General features: G+C 34.3%; 2 protein-coding genes across 2 annotated transcripts; both read right to left on the minus strand.

Moving 5' to 3' along the window:
- Positions 1 to 4,706: 4,706 nt before the first annotated feature.
- Positions 4,707 to 6,770, minus strand: LOC129956563 (dentin sialophosphoprotein-like). Its single transcript, XM_056068491.1, has one exon. The coding sequence runs from the start codon at positions 6,768 to 6,770 to the stop codon at positions 4,707 to 4,709; it is 2,064 nt and encodes a 687-aa protein (XP_055924466.1).
- Positions 6,771 to 15,493: 8,723 nt separating this feature from the next.
- Positions 15,494 to 19,267, minus strand: LOC129956436 (dentin sialophosphoprotein-like). The gene has a single exon (XM_056068316.1). It carries the CDS (start codon positions 18,936 to 18,938, stop codon positions 15,885 to 15,887), a length of 3,054 nt encoding a protein of 1,017 aa, XP_055924291.1. The 5' UTR covers positions 18,939 to 19,267; the 3' UTR covers positions 15,494 to 15,884.
- Positions 19,268 to 20,668: the final 1,401 nt, after the last annotated feature.

Genomic DNA, 20,668 nt, shown 5'->3' on the forward strand with positions numbered 1-20,668 from the left:
AAAAACTAAGCTTGCTCCTTCTATATAACCGTCCTGGTTTCTTGGATGACAACTATCAAGCGTTTCCCAGCAGTTTGGTGACAGCTCCAATCTTTTCGAGCTGCCAACACTTTCCAAATGACAAGTTGCTATCTATCCAAGTTTCGTCTAAATAGATAATAGCTCGTTTGCTATCCCTGTATTTTTTAATATCTCTTAAATACCTGTACCTCCATTGCACGATGTCGGGCCTTTCCATGACAATTTTCCTTTTATCTACAGATCGCTTCCATTTGAATCCAATTTTCTGTAGAACACATCTTAGTGTTTCCACTTTCCAGGGAAATTTGGTCTTTTCCTTAACAGCTGACAGAAGAGTTCGTAAAGAAGACACTTCATTTCTGGCATAAAATTCGCTGACAGTTTGTCTTATAACATAAAAGTCTGGTAGTCTAAAAACTGGTTGAACAAATTAATTTTCCGATGTGTCTTCGTTTCGAGGGAGACTTTGCATTGCCAGTATTCTTTACTTCCCGCTTTATACGATTAACAGTTCTACACGGTTTCCGCAGCCCATACTCATCTTGCTGTAGCATTTCTTGAGCTTCAGATACCCTTTTTTTTATGTCTTTTAAGTGTTCTAGCTTCTAGGACACAAACCGTGTTGGGGCTTGGCATTGGTTGAAAGCTTGTGGAAATATATTGCCCAAATTGATTTGGACATTTCAGTCACTGACTTGGAAGCATTCCTTCTTATTGCTAGTCCAGAATATTTATGAATTAGCAGAATTTCTGCATCTGTAAGTCGACCACGTCCTGCAATTTTTTTTCCATCTGCTAACTTAGTTGATTTGAGCTTATTTTTTAAGGTTTTTAACCTTGCTCCAATTCTTTTCTGGACATGACCAATACACTCCAACTTCTCGACCATTATTTCCACCCCTTACACTTTAGAATCACTAATTTTTTGGTATCCTTTAGAATCGCCATCCCCTAGATATTTCACATAGCGAATATTTCTCGTAGAAACAGAACGCTGAAATATTTTCATAGCATCTTTGCTTTCCATTCCACCACTGAAACCTTCATAATTTTTTTGGCAGTTTTCACAATTACTTGATTTGTTTATGCACGTGCTTTGATAAACATTCAAAGTCAATCACTTTCCCTGTATCCAATGATGTAGTTGTGATGACACCATTCATAGATGAATGCCTCTTTTTTGCCAAGTACCATCTAATGTCACCTATATATCTCTAACATTATCATTTAATGACACAGCCCCTTCAACAGCTTTCATCATTGATTTGGAACAAACCTTTTCAAGTGCAGTAGACAAGGAATTGAAGCGTTCAAATTTTGCAGGTGGTGGAGGCAGATTCATTACTGCACAAAATGCACGAGCAGCAGTTTTACACTTTCCAATACATCTAAATGCATATGCTAAGCGAGTATATATGTCATACCCAGTCTTAGATATATTGGAAGTCATTGCACTAGTGGAATAACCACATGATTTGCAAATATAATGTAAAGAAGTAACAAGTCCTTTGCGATTGTTTACTTCCTCAAGAACATCAAAGCAATTTGAACTATTACACTGCTTACATTTTGAAATTGCATTCAAAAGTGTTCTCAAAATATTTATGTCTACTATGACATTTGTATTTTGTTCATAGCATAAATCACCGCTATTCTCCACATCTTCCGAAAATAAATTTTCACTGCTATTCAATTTTATTTTCGACGCACAAGTATTTAATATTTTAATCATAGGCCTGGAGCAGTATGGTCAGGTATGGCTCTTGCGCCACTAAACCTCACAATCCACAAATTTAAATCAAACAAAACAAATCCAGTTCAAATCTTTGATGTGGACTCGTGCCCCCCAAAATACAAATTTTTGGTACGAGTCCAAAAAATACTCTTTGCGTCTTTAAACTTTGCACAAATTTTACATATAGGAACGAACATACAGTGCAAATAAAATAAATTTCCAAGGATTCGTTTTTCTTTGGCAGTGAAAACCTCAAAATTTCTTCTTTACATTCTCTTACAATTAAATGCAATAATTTATTGAATTAGATAAAAGCCATTTTAATTTGAGAAGAAATTAACTTCTTTAAAAAAAGATGTTTTTCATTTTGAAAGCAAAACTTAAAAATATTGAGCAACAAAATGGATTATTTTTGCTGACGAATTTTTTTATTTATTCACTGTATATTACAAGTACATATATATGTGTATATGCATACATATTGTCACGTGGGTACTTTAGTGTGGAACTCAATGATACATACAAGAAGTAGAGCTAAACCAGTTTATTAACTCAACTCAGAACACAGTGAGTGACAGATCTGCTTTTATACTAGCAGGGAAGGCTCTAGAATACTTTTCCGGAGACAGCAAGAAAAGTCCAGAACTCTTGTCTGGTAAACTAAAGAAATGTCCAGTATCTTCTGGAACATGAAATAAAGGAAAACATAAAATCAAGGAATTAAATATTTACACAGACTGTGAATCGCATTGTCTCTAGCAGGATTCGAACTTACGATCTCTTCATTAAGAGACCAGTGCTATGACCATTCGGCCATGGAGAGTCCACTACCTCTTTTCAATGCGGCATTATTTCATTCTATAGAATTGGATTAACACAGTACTGTAACATTTGCTCAGTATTAAATGAAAACTTTGCAATATTCAATCATTTTATAAGAATACTTCCCATATATAATTATTTCCTTTCTACTTTGTCTCGTTTTGAAGAAATAGGGAAATTATTGATAATTGTTTAATTGGGGAAATATAATTTATAAATCTCAAATTGGAATCCTTATACATTTCTCATTCATATGTATCATATTTCTTTCTTCAGATTTGGAATCAGTGGGTTGTTCAGTAACTACAGAGTTTCCATTATTTTGATATGCAGTGGTAATACATTAAATTAAATATTTGTTTAAACAAAGTATTTTAAACATTACAAATACTCATTACATAGCAGGTACACAATATAGTATAGAATAAATAATAGTAACAGTAAAGCCATTTACCTTCTGCTTTGTCTAACTTGGGGCTCAGCCATAGTTACGGTCATTTTTTTTACGTGTTCTTCAGCGTAGATCGGCGTATTGTTTGTTATTAGTTTCGTAATCATTTATCGTTGTAATGATGTTCACTAACTATTAATGCTAGCTTGTTGTCAGTAAAAGTCATTTATTTCAATCAAACTTATATCAGGAATCTCCAAAACATTCCACGCCATTTTCAAAATTTATAATTTTATATCAATCTTCCAAGTTTCTATTACAATTTAAAAAGTCGTAGACATAGGCAGGATGCCCGATTTCATTGCGTTTATTTTTTTTCTCTATGCATTGTAAATTTGCAACAATCAGTGAGAAATTCAATCGGAAAGAACAACGAAACGGTAAAACCATAAACAAACAAGGATTTAACCGTTACAAACAACTTCCCTACTTTTTATTTCATGGAAAAAATTAAATGGATTGGCTACTCGCACATGAAATATGTTTGATGTAAACACAGAAAAATAACTCCAAATATCATTAAATAATTGTCGGATTGTTTTGAAATATTTCAGATTAATAAGTCAAAAGGTCCAAAGATCATTATTCACTAAAAACCGAAAATCGATTTTCCAGAAACCGAGTCCCTTTTAGATAGCAATAGGTTGAGCTCAAATTGTATCAGGAGATACGATCAGTCATCCTTCCGAGCCCGACACTGCATGAATATTTCCAATATTATGCCAGTAATTTCAATATTGTAGAACTCTTTTAATAACTCGGAAGAAAAAGCTCAACGATGCAATCAGAAATGTAATTTAGTAATCTGGTACTTACTGAAAGAAAAACAAAAACTTGGCGGCGCCTGTCTCTCAACTAAGTTTGAATACTTAAAAATTCTCTTATAGAACATACCTTTTTCACATCCAAATAGTAACTAATCATATATGTAGCGACTAAGCATTGGACTCTTAATTATATATTTTTGCAGGTTGATTATTGATTTCTTATTTTTGACTTAGATTGCACCTAGTTAAGAGCTATAAATATTATACCTTTATATTACTTTCATTACCCCGGAAGATAAATTAAGGTAGGTTCATCTTAAAACAATTATTGCCGGATTTGAATTGATAAATATCCAAATTTATTCATATGGGGGGGTGTAGTATAAACAAAATCAGAACACAGCAACATTTCAAAGGTAGTTTATTACAATTGTTCCAGTTCATTTCAAAAGGATAAAATTTAACATTGCAGTTTAAAATTTAAACAACTGCGTTCACGAGATATGCAATAGAAGAGTCAATAAAAATTCGTGCATTTCAATAAGATGCAAATCCGATTTCTGTAAAATTTTAGATCTACATTAAAAACAGTTTACGTCCACACGAAATTGTCGAAGAGTCAACATTTAAAAACTTAATTGAATGAAATTAACAATTCTGCAGAAGATCTATACTAGATTTACTCAAGTAAATTCTGTACTAGTAAGATCCGATTGCAGTATATAGAATCTTAGAAAAAGTGATATCTTCAATAATTTGGATATCTCAACAATCGAAGATTTTCTTTGAAAACTGGCGAAACAGAGACATCAGTTACTCTTTCGTTGAACTTCTTAATGGCTGTATCCATTGCAATAGATTCAATAATTCTAGAGATTAAAATCTAGATGTTTTTTAATCGTAATAAAATCTAGTTACGTGTTTCATCAGACGATTCGTAATCGTTTTCCGATGTGCTAGAATCACCTTGCTTCGGAGAATCGGGACAAGCAACTTTTGAAAGCGAATCATTGCTTTCGAATCTAGCTCTATGCTTTTCTCCCGATTCTTTGTCGGGTCTTGCTATTTTCGGTGGCCTAGGTCTTGCCGCATTTGGTGAAGAGGGCACTATTTCATCCGATGGTGGCGAACCACTCAATCTGGCGTCTGTACGCTTCGACTTACCAGCCTTCCGTCCGGGCTCCTGAATATCAAAACTCTGTTCTTCGTCCTTGGATACTCCTTCAATCTCGGATAGAGGGATCTGATGGCTGCATACCAGATCAAGAGATTTGGCTTCGAATAGTTCAACATTTCCTGCATCAGATTCATTGTTTTTTTCAGAAGTTGTCTCCATTTTTCCTGGAGATTCGGCTTTAATTTCCGGAATCTCAGGACTTGGGGGAGCCATCCGATATTCGTCTTCTTCAGCTATAACAGAGTCTTTTGATGACGTAGTTGGAACTTGCCTACTAAGGAGAAGACCAGGTTTTTGCCATGGCTTTTTTTCAATCTCAATACTGGAAGATTCACTCGAACTTTTTATTTCTGGAGAATCCTTACGATGCGAATCGTCACTAGTTGTGCTTTTGGGTTCTGTGGAGCCTGAACTGGATGATTGAGTGGTAATTTTCGGTTTCTTGGCAACCACCTTGGTTTTCTTCCTCGGATCGGGTCTATTTCTGGACCTCAATGGATCTGCCGCGCTGCCCGAGTCGCTCGAACTCGATGGTTTTCTTTGAAGAGATGAAATTCTCGTTCTTATATTAGAAACTTGCATTCTTTCCTCGAATTTTTTTATTCGGCATGCTGCATCTGCACTTACATTGTGTCCAGGCATATTCGATTCTTCCAAAATTTCATCGTTTCTCTGAAACAATGTGTCGAATTCTTGAAGTTTTGAAACTAGGCGATCACTCTCGGATTCTGATGTGGTATACGACTGCTCTGCCTGATCTCCATGTTCAGCGATTTCTCGATTCTGAGAATCGCTCGCGTTATCGACATTGTCCCAATCAATTCCCATTTCTCCAGCTAATCCCCACAGTTGTAAATTTGCGAGGTCAGACCGATCCGTTACTCGTATTCCAGATGAACTCGGTGGCTCTTCTCGTTCTGCCGCTTCTCTAAGGCACGCCTCTATAAAGGCCCTGTTACCTCCTTCTCCAGAAGGAGTGGAAATCGATGCACTGGAATCAAGCGATGTTAGAGGATAATTTTCTTCTAGAATTTCACTAATGTTTGTATCTGAAGCTTCAGAACTGTGCGTTTCTAAAGCAGACCTGTAGCTGGGAGTCTGCTCTCTCTCGAAGGTTTCTAATGCATCATAATACACACTGCCTTCTCTGGAGACGTCCGCTATTTCAGAAGGCATTTCGGAAACATCCGAGGATGTGTTCGCGCTATCAGCCGCATATGTACGACGTCTGGAACTGCAGCTTGTTTGTGAAGAGCCGAAGAAAGGTTTCATAATCTCCCTCCGAGTAGGTTTTTGTATATCATGCCCCAATTTCTTCTCGTGTTGGAATCTGCTCGATAAGACAGTTGATGTTGTCTTTTTGAAGGGAAATACTGCTCTAGAAGATAGGCTACTTTGTGGCAGGCTGTCCGTAGTATCGGTATCGGCTCCTGCCATTTTAACTTTGCTTTCATCAATATCTTGCCCCTCCGCATCCTTTTCAAGAATAGAATGAGTTATTTTCTTGGATATTGGATCCGAGCTGCTATCAGAACTCCCCAGGCTGGGTTTTTGAAGGCCACTTGGTCCTGCAATTTGTTCGCTCAGTAGATCGCATTTACTAGTTAAAGTCTCTTCTTTATTTGGTGATACCAATGGGTTAGATTCATCTTTCAGTTCCTCCTTTGTTCGATGCTCCTGTATCTCCAAATGCTCTAGATTTTCTTCAGTCTGATCTATTTCACTATCCGAATGCGTTTCACTGGACTCCGAAGAAGTATCTTGTTTCTTAAGTGGATCCTTATCACGGGAACTCATTCTGACGAAGATATTACGCTAAAAGTGTTTTATGATGTATCATGAAAATCAACAGCCACCAAAAAGTGTTAAGCCGGAATGCATCTTCCCTTTTATATGCATTGAAAAACCTCTGCTCATCCAAAACTAGCTATACAAAAAAAAAAAAAAAAAAAAAAAAAAACAGTTCTACCTTTAAAAAAACGATTAACGAATAAAAATATATATTATAATTCTGTGTAGGTAGAAATAATAACAAAAAAAAATTGAAATTTTTGAGTAAAAATACATATTTTATACAAGCTTTGTTTGCGTATATTATGCATATAGCTTAGCAATAAAAATATTGTGTTTTTATATATTATGAAAACAGTTAATTTCTGCTACTATAAAAATAAAAATTCTGTCATGAAGTAAAAATTATTCTTATTATACGTTTCACAATGGCAAAATTTTATAAACGGTGCATTTTGGGTCGAAAAAAACAAATGACTCGACCAGATTATTTTATAGAAAAGATCTTAAGACATCAAATCATATAATTCCTCTGACAATTGAACAAGTCCTATAAACATAGAGTATTATATAATGTTAGTCAAATGCTGAATTTGAGGGTCTTGTCTATAATTATCAATTGGTTTTAAACAACAAAATAATTAAAATTGACGTTCTTACCTCAAATCTGCTCGATCTTGTGCCACTAGAATTCGAATCCTGTATTTGAAATGAAATTCCTAATTTTCAGTTTCGCTTAATATCACTAAATAATGCCCACTTTAGTTATATGAAATAGATTGTCGTTAGTCAAAAGCCTTGAACTCTGTGTGGCAAGATATCTTATCGCATCAATTTATTAAGCTTTCTGTACATATTCTTGTTCTTCTTTCAATACTGTTAAAACACTAATGATGAATTTGATAAATACTGCAATTCTGATAGAACAAGTATTGGTAGTACGATCATATGCATCTTGAGTGTGATTTTTCATCTATCAGTTATCGTTTTTGGGAAAAGATTTTAGGTTCAAAATTCGAACCTTCGAACGATCCATCACAAGCGTGCATTAATAGGAATGTTACCGGTTGCTGTATTAATGCATCGCTAAATATCGTTAAGCATAGTTTGGTGACATATCTGGCTGAAGAGGAAGAACTATTCTTTGCTTCATCCGTATCTTGACCATAAATTATTTGGAACAGGAATAATCTAGAATTTACGAATTTAAACACCAAAACTGTTATTCCTGTGCTGATGATTATGAACATATTACTAATACCAAGACAAATATACTAAATATTACTAATACCAATATTATAAATCCAAGAGAAAAAGAATTTGTTTTATTTGCTTTCCAATTATATGGTTGTCTTTTTTTTAGTTGTTGACTTTAGGGAGGGAGATTTCTTGCTTGATAATAAAATCCATTAAAGAACTACAGTATTTATGAGAGGGGGGGGGGGATTGAAAGCAAGTAGAATTTGTTTGGATGGTTCAAATACACGATTCTTATACAAAAACTGTAGTCACTTCTGCAGAAGCCGATCAATTTAGAAGATCATATGAGGGAGGTCTAATGCTCAATTTTGATCAAGGATAAACCTAGTCATCCTTACTGGTTCATGAATTCTAGGGGATGAAAGACGTCCTGCAAAAAAAAAAAAAAAACCAGGGAGGAATTTTTCTGAATACAAATTTCGCGTTTTTAAAGCAGCTGCACGACTTTTCAGCGATTTTCATTGAAAACCGTTGTGAAAAGAGGAATTACGTTTGTGTAATTTGATAATTGTCCATTGAAGAAAATCGATTTGATTTCTAAAATTGTCAAAACCAACATAACTACTTAAATCAAGGGTACTCTTAACATCAAAACCGCCACGTTCCCTTTTTTTTTCTTGAAAGCGTATGCTAGTTATTAAATTGTACCCAAATTGATTGTCGTCATGACCAATAGGATCTTTTTGTATTATCAAACAGGAATGCGGGTATTTATTTCACTATCAGGGTTAAAGAAACTAAAATGTAACCATTAAATAGAATAATTCCAAACAGAAAGGTAGAAATTATGCATCTCTCTTTATAGGTAGAAGTTACGCATCTCCCTTTATAAATAGCAACAGACTGAGCTCAAATTGTATCAAGAGATACGATCAGTCATCCTTCGGAACCTGAGAGTACATGAATATTTAAGATATTATGCCAGAAATTTAAATAATCTAAATATTGTAGGTTTTTATAACAACGGCCGAAGAAAAGCACAATGATATAATCAGAAGCCTAATTTAGTAATCGGCTACCAACTGAATGAAAAACAATAACTAGGCGACGTCTGTCTCTGAACTAACCTGGAAATTATCTGATAGGGCAGATCATTTTCACATGTCAGCACGTATTCAGTAACTTATCTTATATGTAGCGACTAAGTATTACACTCTTAATTATGTATTTTTGCAGTCTAATTATATTTTTTATTTATACTGCACGTTATTAAGAGCTTTAAATATTATATTACTCCAAGATATATCAAGGTAGTAGGTTCATCTTAAAAAGAATTATTGCTGAATTTGAATTAATGAAAATTCAAATATCTGAATTTTTTCAAAGGGTGTGTGTCGAGTATAAACAAAATCAGACATGGCAACATTTAAAAATAATTTATTTCAGTTGTTCAAGTTCATGTCAAAAGAATAAAAAGTTGAATATTGCAGTTTTAAATTTTAACAATTTCGTGCATGAGATATACAATAGAAGCGTCAATAAAAATTCGCGCGTTTCAGTAAGATGCACATCAGGTTTCTGTAGCATTTCTATAAAATTTTATAAGATTAAAAACAGTTTACGTCCACACGAAGTTGTCGAATAGTCAACATAAAAACTTAATTGAATAAATTTAACAATCCTGCAGAAGATCCATACTAGATTTACTCAAGTAAATTCTGTACTAGTAAGATTCGATTGCAGTATATAGAGTCTTAGAAAAAGTCGTGTCTTTAAAAATTTCGATCTCAACAATTGAGGATTTTCTTTGAAAACTGGTTTAAACAGACATTGGCTAATCTCTCGTTGAACTCTTTAGTGGCTGTAGTCGTTGCAATAGATTCATTAATTCTAGAAATTAAAATCTAGTTCGTTTTTCATCAGACGATTCGTACTCGCTCTCTGAAGATGTGCTAGAATTATTTTGCTTCGCTGAATCGGGGCAAGCCACTTTTGAAAGAGAATCGTGGCTTCTAGTTCCATGCGTTTCCCCTGGTTCTTTATCAGGTCTTGCTTTTTTCGACGGCCTGCGTCTTGCCGCATTTGGTGAAGAGGCCACTATTTCATCCGATGGCGGCGAGTTACTCAATCTGGCGTCTGTACGCTTCGACTTCCCAGCCTTCCGTCCGGGTTCCTCAATTTCAAAACTCTGTTCTTCGTTCTTTGACACTCCTTCAATCTCGGATAGAGGGATTTGCTCGCTGGATACCAGAACAAGATGCTTGGCTTCTGGTAGTTCCACATTTCCTGTACTAGATTCCTCGTTTTTTTCAGGAGTTGTCTCCATTTTCTCTGGAGATTCGTCTGTAGTTCCCGGAATTTCAGGTGGCATCTGATATTCGTCTTCTTCAGCTATAACAGAGTCTTTTGATGACATAGTTGAAACTTGTCTACGAAGAAGACCAGGTTTTTGCCATGGTTTTTTATCAATCTCAATACTGGAAGATTCACTCGAACTTTTTATTTCTGGAGATTCCTTACGATGCGAATCCTCACTGGATGTGCTTTTGGGTTCTGTGGAGCTTGAACTGGACGAATGCATGGGATTTATCGGTTTCTTGGCAACCATCTTCGTTTTCTTTCCCAGAATTGGTCTAATTCTTGGCCTCAATCGAACTGCCGCCTCTTTTGGTGCGCTGCTAGAATCGCTTGAACTCGCTGGTTTTCTTCGAAAAGATCCTGTTCCTGTATTTGAAGCCTGCATTCCGTCCTCGAATTTTTTTAATCCGCATGCTGCATCTCCACTTGCACCGTGTTCAGGCAGATTTAATTCCTCCCCAATTTCCTCATTTCTTTGAAACAATCTGTCAAATTCTTGCATTTCTTGATGTTCAGGAATGGGATGATCACTCTCGGATTCGGATGCGGTAAGTGGCTGCTCTACCTGCCCTTCATGTTCGGCGATTTCTTCAATCGGAGAATCTCTCATGTTATCGACATTGTGCCTATGGATTCCCATTTCTCCAGCTAATCCCCACTGTTGCAAATTTGCGAGTTCGGACTGATCCGTTGATCCGATTCCAGACGATGTACTCGGTGGTTCACTTCGTTCTTCAGCTTCTCTAAGGCACTCCGCTATAAAGTCATAACCTTCACCAGAAGTAGAAATGGAGGCACTTGAACCTAGCGGGATTGGAGGAGAACTATCTTCTAGAATTTCACTGAAATTTGTATCTGAAGCTTCAGAACTTTGCGTTTCTAAGGCAGACCTGTAGCTGGGAGTTTCCTCTCTCTCGAAGGTTTCTAATGCATCATGATACACACTGCCTTCTCTGGAGACGTCCGCTATTTCAGAAGGCATTTCGGAAAGATCCGAGGATGTGTTCGCGCTATCAGCTGCATATGTATAACGTCTTGAACTGGAACTTGTTTGTGAAGAGCCGAAGTAAGGTCTCAAAATCTCCCTCCGAATAGGCTTTTGTATGTCGTGTCCCAATTTTTTCTCATGTTGGAATTCGCTCGGTGAGACATCCAATCTTTTCTTTTCGAAGGGAAATACTGCTCTAGAAGACAGGCTACTTTGTGGCAGGCTGTCTGTAGTATCTGTATCTTGTACCATTTTAAGTTGGTTTTCATCAATACCTTGCAGCTCGGCATTTTTTTCAGGAATAAAGTGAGGGACTTTCTCACATATTGGATCTGAGCTGCTATCAGAACTCGCCAAGCTGGGTTTTTGAAGTCCACTTGGTCCTGCAATCGGTTCCCTCAGTGGATTGTATTCACTAGTTAAGATCCCTTCTTTATTTCGTGATACTAATGGTTTAGATTCATCTTGAATTTCCCTCTTTGTTCGATGCTCCTGTATCTTCAAATGTTCCAGATTTTCTTCAGTCTGATCTATTTCACTATCGGAATGCGATTCACTGGATTCGGATGGAGTATCTTGTTTCTTAAATGGATCATTATCGTGGGAACTCATTCTGAAGTAGCTATTAGGCTAAAATCGTTTTTTGATATGTCATAGAAATCAACAGCCACCAAAAAGTGACAAGTTGGAATGTATCTTTCCTTTTATATGGTTGAAAAACCACTGCTCATCCGAAACTGGCTATACAAAAAATAGTTCTACTTTTTAAAAGCGATTATCGAATAAAAATATCGAAACATATATTATAATTCTATGTAGTAATTAATTTATATTAGTTGTACTGAGAGCATTGTTTTTTTTTTACATTATGAGGGAAAAAATAATAAAATAAAAAAAAAACATCGGAATTTTCGCGTAAGAATATATATTTTATATAAGCTTTGTTTACATATATTATGCATATTAGTTAGCAATAAAAAAATTGCGTTTTTATATGTAATGGAAGTAGTAAATTTTTGCTACTGTAAAAATAAAAATCCTGTCATTGAGTAAAAGTTATTTTTATTTTGCGTTTCACAATGACAAAAATTTATGAACGAATCTTTGTGTGTCGCAAAGCATTAATGACTCGACCAGACGATTTTATAGAAAGGATCTTAAGACATCAAATCATATAATTTATCTGACAACTGAACAAGTCCTGCAAACATAGCGTATTATATCATGTTAGTCAAATGCTGAATTTGGGAGTCTTGTCTATAATTATCAATTGGTTTTAAACAACGAAATAATTAAAATTGACGTTCTTACCTCAAATCAGCTCGATCTTAAAGAATATTATTGTGCCACCAGAATTCGAATCCTGTATTTGAAATGAAATTCCTAATTTTCAGTTACGCTTAATATCACTAAATAATGCCCATTTTAGTTATATGAAATAGATTGTCGTAAGTCAAAAGCCTTGAACTCTGTGTGGCAAGATATCTTATCGCATCAATTTATTAACCTTTTCTGTACATATTCTTGTTCTGCTTTCAATACTGTTCAAATATTCATGATGGAATTTGATAAAGGATGCATTTTCGACAGAACAAGTATTGGTAGTAAGATGCTATGTACCTTCAGTGTGATTTTTCTTTTTCCACCAGTTATCGGTTTCGGGAAAAGATTCTAGGTTCAAAATTCGAAACTTCGAATGATCCATGAGAAGCGTGCGTTAATAGGTATGTTACCGGATGCTGTATATTAATGCATCGATAAATGGCATTACGATTAGTTTAGGGATATATCTGGCTGAAGAGTAAGAACTATTCTTTGCTTCATCCGTATCTTGATCATAAATTATCTGGAACAGGAGTAATCTTGAATTAACGAATTTAAACACCAAATCTATTATTCCTGTACTGATGATTAGGAACATATTACTAATCCCAAGATAAATATACTAAATATTAGTAACACCAATATTACTAATTGCAAGACAAAAAGAATTTGTTTTATTTGCTTCCGAAGTATATGGTTACCTATCGGTCGTCTTTTTTCAATGATTGCACAGTAAGAGTAAGCGCTGCTTCACTAGTGCCGTCTTTGTTTTATGATGGCACAGTAAGAGGAAATGCTGCTTCACTAGTGCCGTTTTTGTTCAATGATGGCACAGTAAGAGGAAATGCTGCTTCACTATTTTCTTCCAAATGACTGTTATTGGGATAAGTAGATGGAACATAATTCTGGTTTAATCTTTATTAGTATTGAGAAACCATCTTTACAGCAAAACATTCAGCGAAACAAAATTCAACTTAATGAATCAGCGCACACAGTCTTTTCGTGCATTGTTTTAATTTAGTTCTTCTTTAAACATACTACATCAGACGAATTTATACAGTAAAGTATTGTATTGTCGCCTGGGTTATCTTACCATGTACATAATTTTTGTTGCCATCTTTGCCGCATCCAAATAAACGAATCACTTTGGAACATTTTACTAATCATGGAAAAATTCATTATTCAAAACTCAAGGAAAGAGCAACTGATTTTGAACAAAGTTTTGTATTTTGATAATTATACATTAAGGAACATGATTTTGCAAGATTGACGGAGGGTTTTATATGCCCACCTGTTTTTTAACCCCTTCTTCTTCATCATTGCATAATTCCATGTATCGATTTTTGACCATAATGGAGTTTGAAATTATTGCTATCTGATGTTTCAGTCACCAAATTCTATATTTCTCCATGTATATCAAATTACTACTTCCTTTTTTTTTCTGTCTAGAAGTTAACAAGACTTTTCATATTTTTTTCCTTTTATCGTATTTATATTTCACATTTAATATCTAGTTTATGACTGAGTTATTGTTTTAGTGCATAAGGTTCATGATACGCCATATGCCCCCCCTCCCCAAAATGTATGAACCTAAAAGAAGTGCTTATGATTTTAAAAATAAAAATAATAAAGGAAATATTCAATGCACTTGTGAACCAAAAGGGCACCTGATTAGATGATTTTCATAAATCCGTTTTATGGATAAAAAAAGACGAGGATGAGGTGTATACTCTAATAATTGAAGCAAATGAAAATGGGAATCTCCAAACCTTTTGCTTCTACGATTTTTAAAATTGTCACACTCGGTTAAAATATGACGGACTGTAAAATCTACATTATATTTGGAGCTAACTAGGACTGGCTCTGAGTTAAGTAAATGATGATGAGTAAAATACGTATAATTAGTATCTGGATAACATCTGATTACTAATTTGGTATTTCCGATTATGTTATTTTTTCCTAGCAACAATATGTGTTTGCTCTAAAACTTTCGGCTCATTTCCAGGGTGTACATCAAATTTATTCCCACTTTCGCTACAGCCAAATAAATTATCTACTGGTAAAAATACTGGTCTTACATTTTAGTGATCTTAAAATAAAAGTCGTTTAACGACATTAATGGGAAAACACATTTTCCACTTAAATATATTCTGATTAAAGTTTTGTATTTGGGCCGTGATTATAATGCAGAGAAAACGAACTACCAGTATTGGCCCTTATTAATGAATTTACAAGCATCTGTTTCGCTCTTTACGATTCCATGAATCAATTTGTCCATATTGGGATTTATCACCATTACAATCATTATCAGCCTCGTCTGATTTCTCAGTTACCAAATTTTATATTTTCGGATATATATCTGATATTTTGTGCGTAGCAAAACTGCTATCCCCCCCCTTTCAAAACAGGACCTTTCATATTATTTCATTTTACACTCCATTATTGTGCGATTTTTATTCATTCTTAATAAAATGTATTTTCATTGACAAAACAATCTTCGAAAACTTTTAGACTTAAATGAGTTATTTTATGAATATAATTTAATAGAGGAAATTAAGACTACAATAATTCCTATCCTGACATTCCGAATTATAGAACAAATTTGTTACAATTGACATTTATGATGATGGTTACAAAAATATTGTAAATTAAATAAATCCATTCACAAATATTAATAATATTTACCATTTCAATAAATTTTATCTACAAATCATGGGACTTACTGCATGACATTGATTCAAATATTTGCTTTCTTGCTCTAAAGCTATAGATTTCAATAAAAACATTTATTAAAATGCAAAATGCAAACAACAAAAAATAAAAACAGTTTATGATGCCAGAAAATATTTTATGATTTAAGATTTCAACACCAGTCATTACTTTCAATCTGTGATAATCAAAAATTGACTATCAAGCAATTCTATTTTTAAAGATACCTTATAATTTCCAGAATGGTGTGATGCAATTCCGATTTTATTTTTTTTTTCGAATTTAGGAATGTTTATAGTATTTTCGTGGAATGAATTGTTTTCTATATTTTTAAACTTTTTCAGTTCTAGTACATCTTACTTTTCTTTATTATTCTTTGATTACATATGTGTATTAGCTGGGACTATACAGAATTCTTGTATTTTCGAAATTTCTATTTTTTATGAATCTGGTGTGATGCGATTTGTTCCTGCAAAAGAGTCACAATCATGCTGGTCCTCTCGAATTGACGATTTCTATTGGTTTCAGATTTTGTTTGCATTTCATTCATTTTTCTTAATTTTATATTTTTGAAAAGTCTTCTTTTCACTATATTTTTTGTGAAAGCCACTTTTCTTTTCATATTCTTTCAAACTTTTGCCATGTGTATGTAGCTTCTTGGACACTTCTAACGGTGTTTCCAGATAAAATGGATGTTCATGGTCTAGAATTTTATATTCTGAATTGGACTTATCCCCAGCTTCTGGAATATCCAAAACGTTATCACAGTTTTGTAAAAGTAGTCTATTTTTACAACTTTTCTTGGTTTTCGACCTCTTTGACTTCTTTGAAATGTTTTTTGTTCCCACACAAAAGTTTCCTGCTGATTTTGGCTTTTTCTTTTTCTCATGTATGGAATTTCTTTCGATATTATGCTTTTTTCTTATAATAGCCAGTCCCAATAATTCAATATTGCTTGAATCTTTAGTTTCGGAAGGTTTTGATTTTAAAGGATTTGCTGAAACTGGATATTTGGGAGGTTCTATTTCATGAATGTTTGATGCTGGGGAACGTTTATCAGTTACATAGGACTTGCTGTTTTTTGGAAGTGGCATTTCGGCGGAAATACGTTGATACACTTTTGGCACTGCTGACCTCTGTAAAATCCGGTTTCCTTTCATCGTTTTTCCACACATAATATCATAGTTATCCCCGGCTTCTGGAATATCCAAAATGTTATCCCAGTTTTGTAAAACTAACCTGTTTCTACAATATTTCTTGGTCTTCGACGTCTTTGTCTTCTTTGCAATCTTTGTTTTTCGACTACTGTTTTCAGTTAATTCTGTCATTTTCTTTTGCATCTTTGGGGAATGTTTTTGGATACTCTGCTTTTTCCTACAATTGGTCATTCCCAATAACACATTATTGGTTGAATTTTTATTTAGGAATGATTTTGATTTTGTAGGATTTGCTGAAACTGGGTGTTTGAGATATTCTTTTTTATGAAACTTCGATCCTTGAGAATGTTTATCAGATGCATCTGATTTGTCGCTTTCCTTTTGTGGAAAGGGCATTTTAGTGGAAATAATCTGATAAATTTGTGGCTGTTCTGACTTTCGTAAATTGTTATCACAGTTTTGTGAAACTAACTTGTTTTTATAATATTTCTTGGCATTTGACGTCTTTGTGTTCCTTGAAATGTGTTTTGTCTTTCCACTAAATTTTTCTGTTGATTCTGCCGTTTTCTTTTGCACTTTTGCAGAATTACTTTGGATTACCTGTTCTGAAAATGGCATTTTAGTGGAAGTACAGCGATAAAATTGGGACTTTTCCGACTTCTGTAAAATCCGATTTTCTGTCATCTTTTTTCCACATACAATATTAGACTTATTCCTGGCTTCTTGGATATCCAAAATGTTATCACGGTTTTGTAAAACTAGACTGTCATTAGAATAGTTCTTGGTTTTCGATGACTTTGTCTTCTTTGAGATGTTTCCTATTGATTTTGCCATTTTCTTTCGTATCTTTGTAGATTTTTGGATAATTTGCTTTTCAGTTCTATTAGCCATTTCCGATAACACATTATTGCTCGAATTTTTATTTAGGGAAGATTTTGATTTTGAAGGATTTCTTAAAACTGGATATTTGGGAGATTCTTTTATATGAATCTTCGAAACTCGAGAACGTTTATCAGATGTATCTGATTTGTCGTTTTCGTCTTCCGGACGTGGCATTTCAATGGAAGTATGCTGATAGTATGTGGACTCTTCTGACTTCCGTGAAATCCGGTTTGCTTTCATCTTTTTTCCACATACAATATTAGACTTACTCCCGGTTTCTGGAATATCCGAAATGTTATCACAGTTTTGTAAAACTAGACTTTCATTAGAATAGTTCTTGGTTTTCGATGACTTTGTCTTCTTTGAAAAGCTTTCTGCTTTTCCACTGCAGTTTCCTTTTGATTTTGCCATTTTCTTTTTCTCATGTGTAGAATTTCTTTGGACACTACGCTTTTTACTTCTATTAGTCAGGCCCAATAATACATTATTACTTGAATTTTCAATTTGGGAAGATTTTGATCTTGAAGGATTTGCTGAAACTGGATATTTGGGAGGTTCTATTTTATGAATCTTCGTTGCTCGAGAACGTTTATCAGATGCACCCGATTTGTCGTTTGCCTCTTCTGGAAATGGCATTTCAGTGGTAGTACGCTGATAAACTTTCTGCACTTCTGACTTTCGTAAAATTCCGTTTTCTTTCATCTTTTTTGCTTTTTCACTGACATGCTTTTTCTTCTTCCTGAAATTGGTTTTGTTGTCAGATATTTTAGATTTTCTTTCATTTTTACCTAATTTTGAACATATTTTAGATCTGAAAATTCTCGTTTTGACTGGATCGGCATCCTTAGAAATGACTGATTTATTTTTTTGTACTTCTTTTGCAGTTTTATTTGTAGCCTTTTTCTTTTTTGTAATATCTTTTTCATAGGCTGTGACGTTCGATTTCTTTTCATTTGTTATTTTTTCAGGGCTTGAAATCGATTCAGAATCGGACGATTCACTTATATATGAAGGATATTGTAAACGTGAGTCTTGCACTGCTTGAGAAGACGATTCACCCTCTGTACTGCCACAGGTGTTTTGTTTCCCATTGATTGGATCAGAGTCAGAACTTGCCATGTCAATAAGTGGAGGACAGACCTTAGGCACGTCGATGATTTCAATGCTCGAAGACGATGTGTCTTGATTTGAAATGGTTGATTTATCTTTTTGTAGTTCTTTTGCAGTTTTATTTGCAGCCTTTTTCTTTTTTGTAATATCTTTTTCATAGGCTGTGGCGTTCGATTTCTTTTCATTTGTTATTTTTTCAGGGCTTGAAATCGATTCAGAATCGGACGATTCAGTTATATATGAAGGATATTGTAAACGTGAGTCCTGCACTGCTTGAGAAGACGCTTCACCCTCTGTACTGTCACAGGTGTCTTCTTTCCCATTTATTGGATCAGAGTCAGAACTTGCCATGTCAATAAGTGGAGGACAGACCTTAGGCACGTCGATGATTTCAATGCTCGAAGACGATGTGTCTTGATTTGAATTGTCTGGTGAAAAGCTTTCCATGCTTCAAGATAGTATCAATGACAATGAACTTTTACCTTCTCGTTACACATTAAAAATAAATTGTATTGCAATGATAGTCTATGAAAATAATATTGGTCAATATAATAATAGATCCATTTAATATTCAGTCTATACAAGTATCATCACTATCTTACTATATCTCGCCTTTATATAAATTATTCAATAAGAACTGGTAAAAAAAGTAATAGTAACGTTATCTTAAAATCAGGATTGATGAAAGTACCTTAAAATACGATAAAAGGGCTTAACTGTCGAGTTTCCTTCTCTTAATCTTGAGTGTATGTACTGAGCAAACTTAAGACTGTCGATTAAGATTACGATTTTTATCATGATGATATGGGTCAATCTAGAGTTATAAAGCCGATTGTTTATGGTTTGGTTTAGTTTTATGGCACAAGAGCTATCTTTGGCCATCGATTATTCATGGATTCGGTTCATTATTTCTACAAATGCAAAAAAAAAAAAAAAAAAGAAAAAAAAATCATTGCTGGATTAAGTATCGTTCTTAGGGCTTATAAAAAGAACTCCCAAACTTAAAAAACACTTTACATTGAAATCTACCTATGATAAAGGATTCGTTTACTAGAACAGCAGAATTCGGTTATTTCTGCATTGAAACTAATGAGATTGGAGTGGTCTCCTTGAAACTTTCTCGCAAACTTTTCAATTTATATATTTCATGTTTCCTCTGCATATAATTGCTGACCTCAGGTAATGCCATGAGTACTTTTGGGGTGCAGAATTGGAGTATCGTTACAAAATATAGGTTTCTGGTGTGAACAGTATTTCGAGAATATATATTTTGAACCCTTTTCGCTGGCCTATTAAAGCCAAAGTTTGATTCGAAACTAAAGTTGCAATCTCAGGAAAAAAGTACCGAATTTCATTGATTTAAGTCATTGCGGGTGTTTTTTTTTTCTTTTTTTTCCGCATTTACATGCATGCCAAAGTACAAACAGGCAACTCTTTGATTGGTTTGGCTCAAAATTTGACAAACATCTGTTTTTTAAATGCTAAACTTGCATTCCAAATTTTGTTTTCTTACTTATGTGTTGGTTAATGAATTCACTTGACTCGGACAGACTTCTTGTGAAAATTCTTCTTTGAAAAATTAATAGATATCTACAAATTATGTCTTATTACCATATACCAAATTTCAACCGTCTAGCTTAAAGCTTTTTGACTTAGACAGACATAATGCCAAAAATGTGGACTCGGGTATGTTTGAAACGCAGGGATTCATCGAAAGCTCGATGTCAAATCTTTTGACGATTATAATGCCTTCTCTATACTTGGTATAAAAGAAAGTAAAAATGGTAATTCTTTAAAAGTAAAGCAATGAAGATTGAAGTGATAAATATTTATCTTATTGTTAAGTGCTTTGCATTGTCTGATTGGTTTAACATCGAAGCTATATTATAAATTAAAATGTCTGGGTTTTGCTCAAGCAAATCTTATTGTGGCATGAAATGGGGGTTGGTTGGTTAATTTGATTTTATTGGTGCAAGAGCCATGTTTGACTACACTGCGCCAAGCACATGCTAGATAAACAAGATCAAGCATGAAATGGGGAAAAATTCTTTCAAACTGGAAAAGTTTCAATCTTTTTGATCTTTGATAGGAAAGCACAGAAAGCACGAACCATATAATTTCAGTTCGATTGTATGCAATTTCATGAATACAATGGCACTCTAGTATATATTTGAGGA

This window comes from Argiope bruennichi, chromosome 11, assembly GCF_947563725.1.
Source record: "Argiope bruennichi chromosome 11, qqArgBrue1.1, whole genome shotgun sequence".
Lineage (NCBI taxonomy): Eukaryota > Metazoa > Arthropoda > Arachnida > Araneae > Araneidae > Argiope > Argiope bruennichi.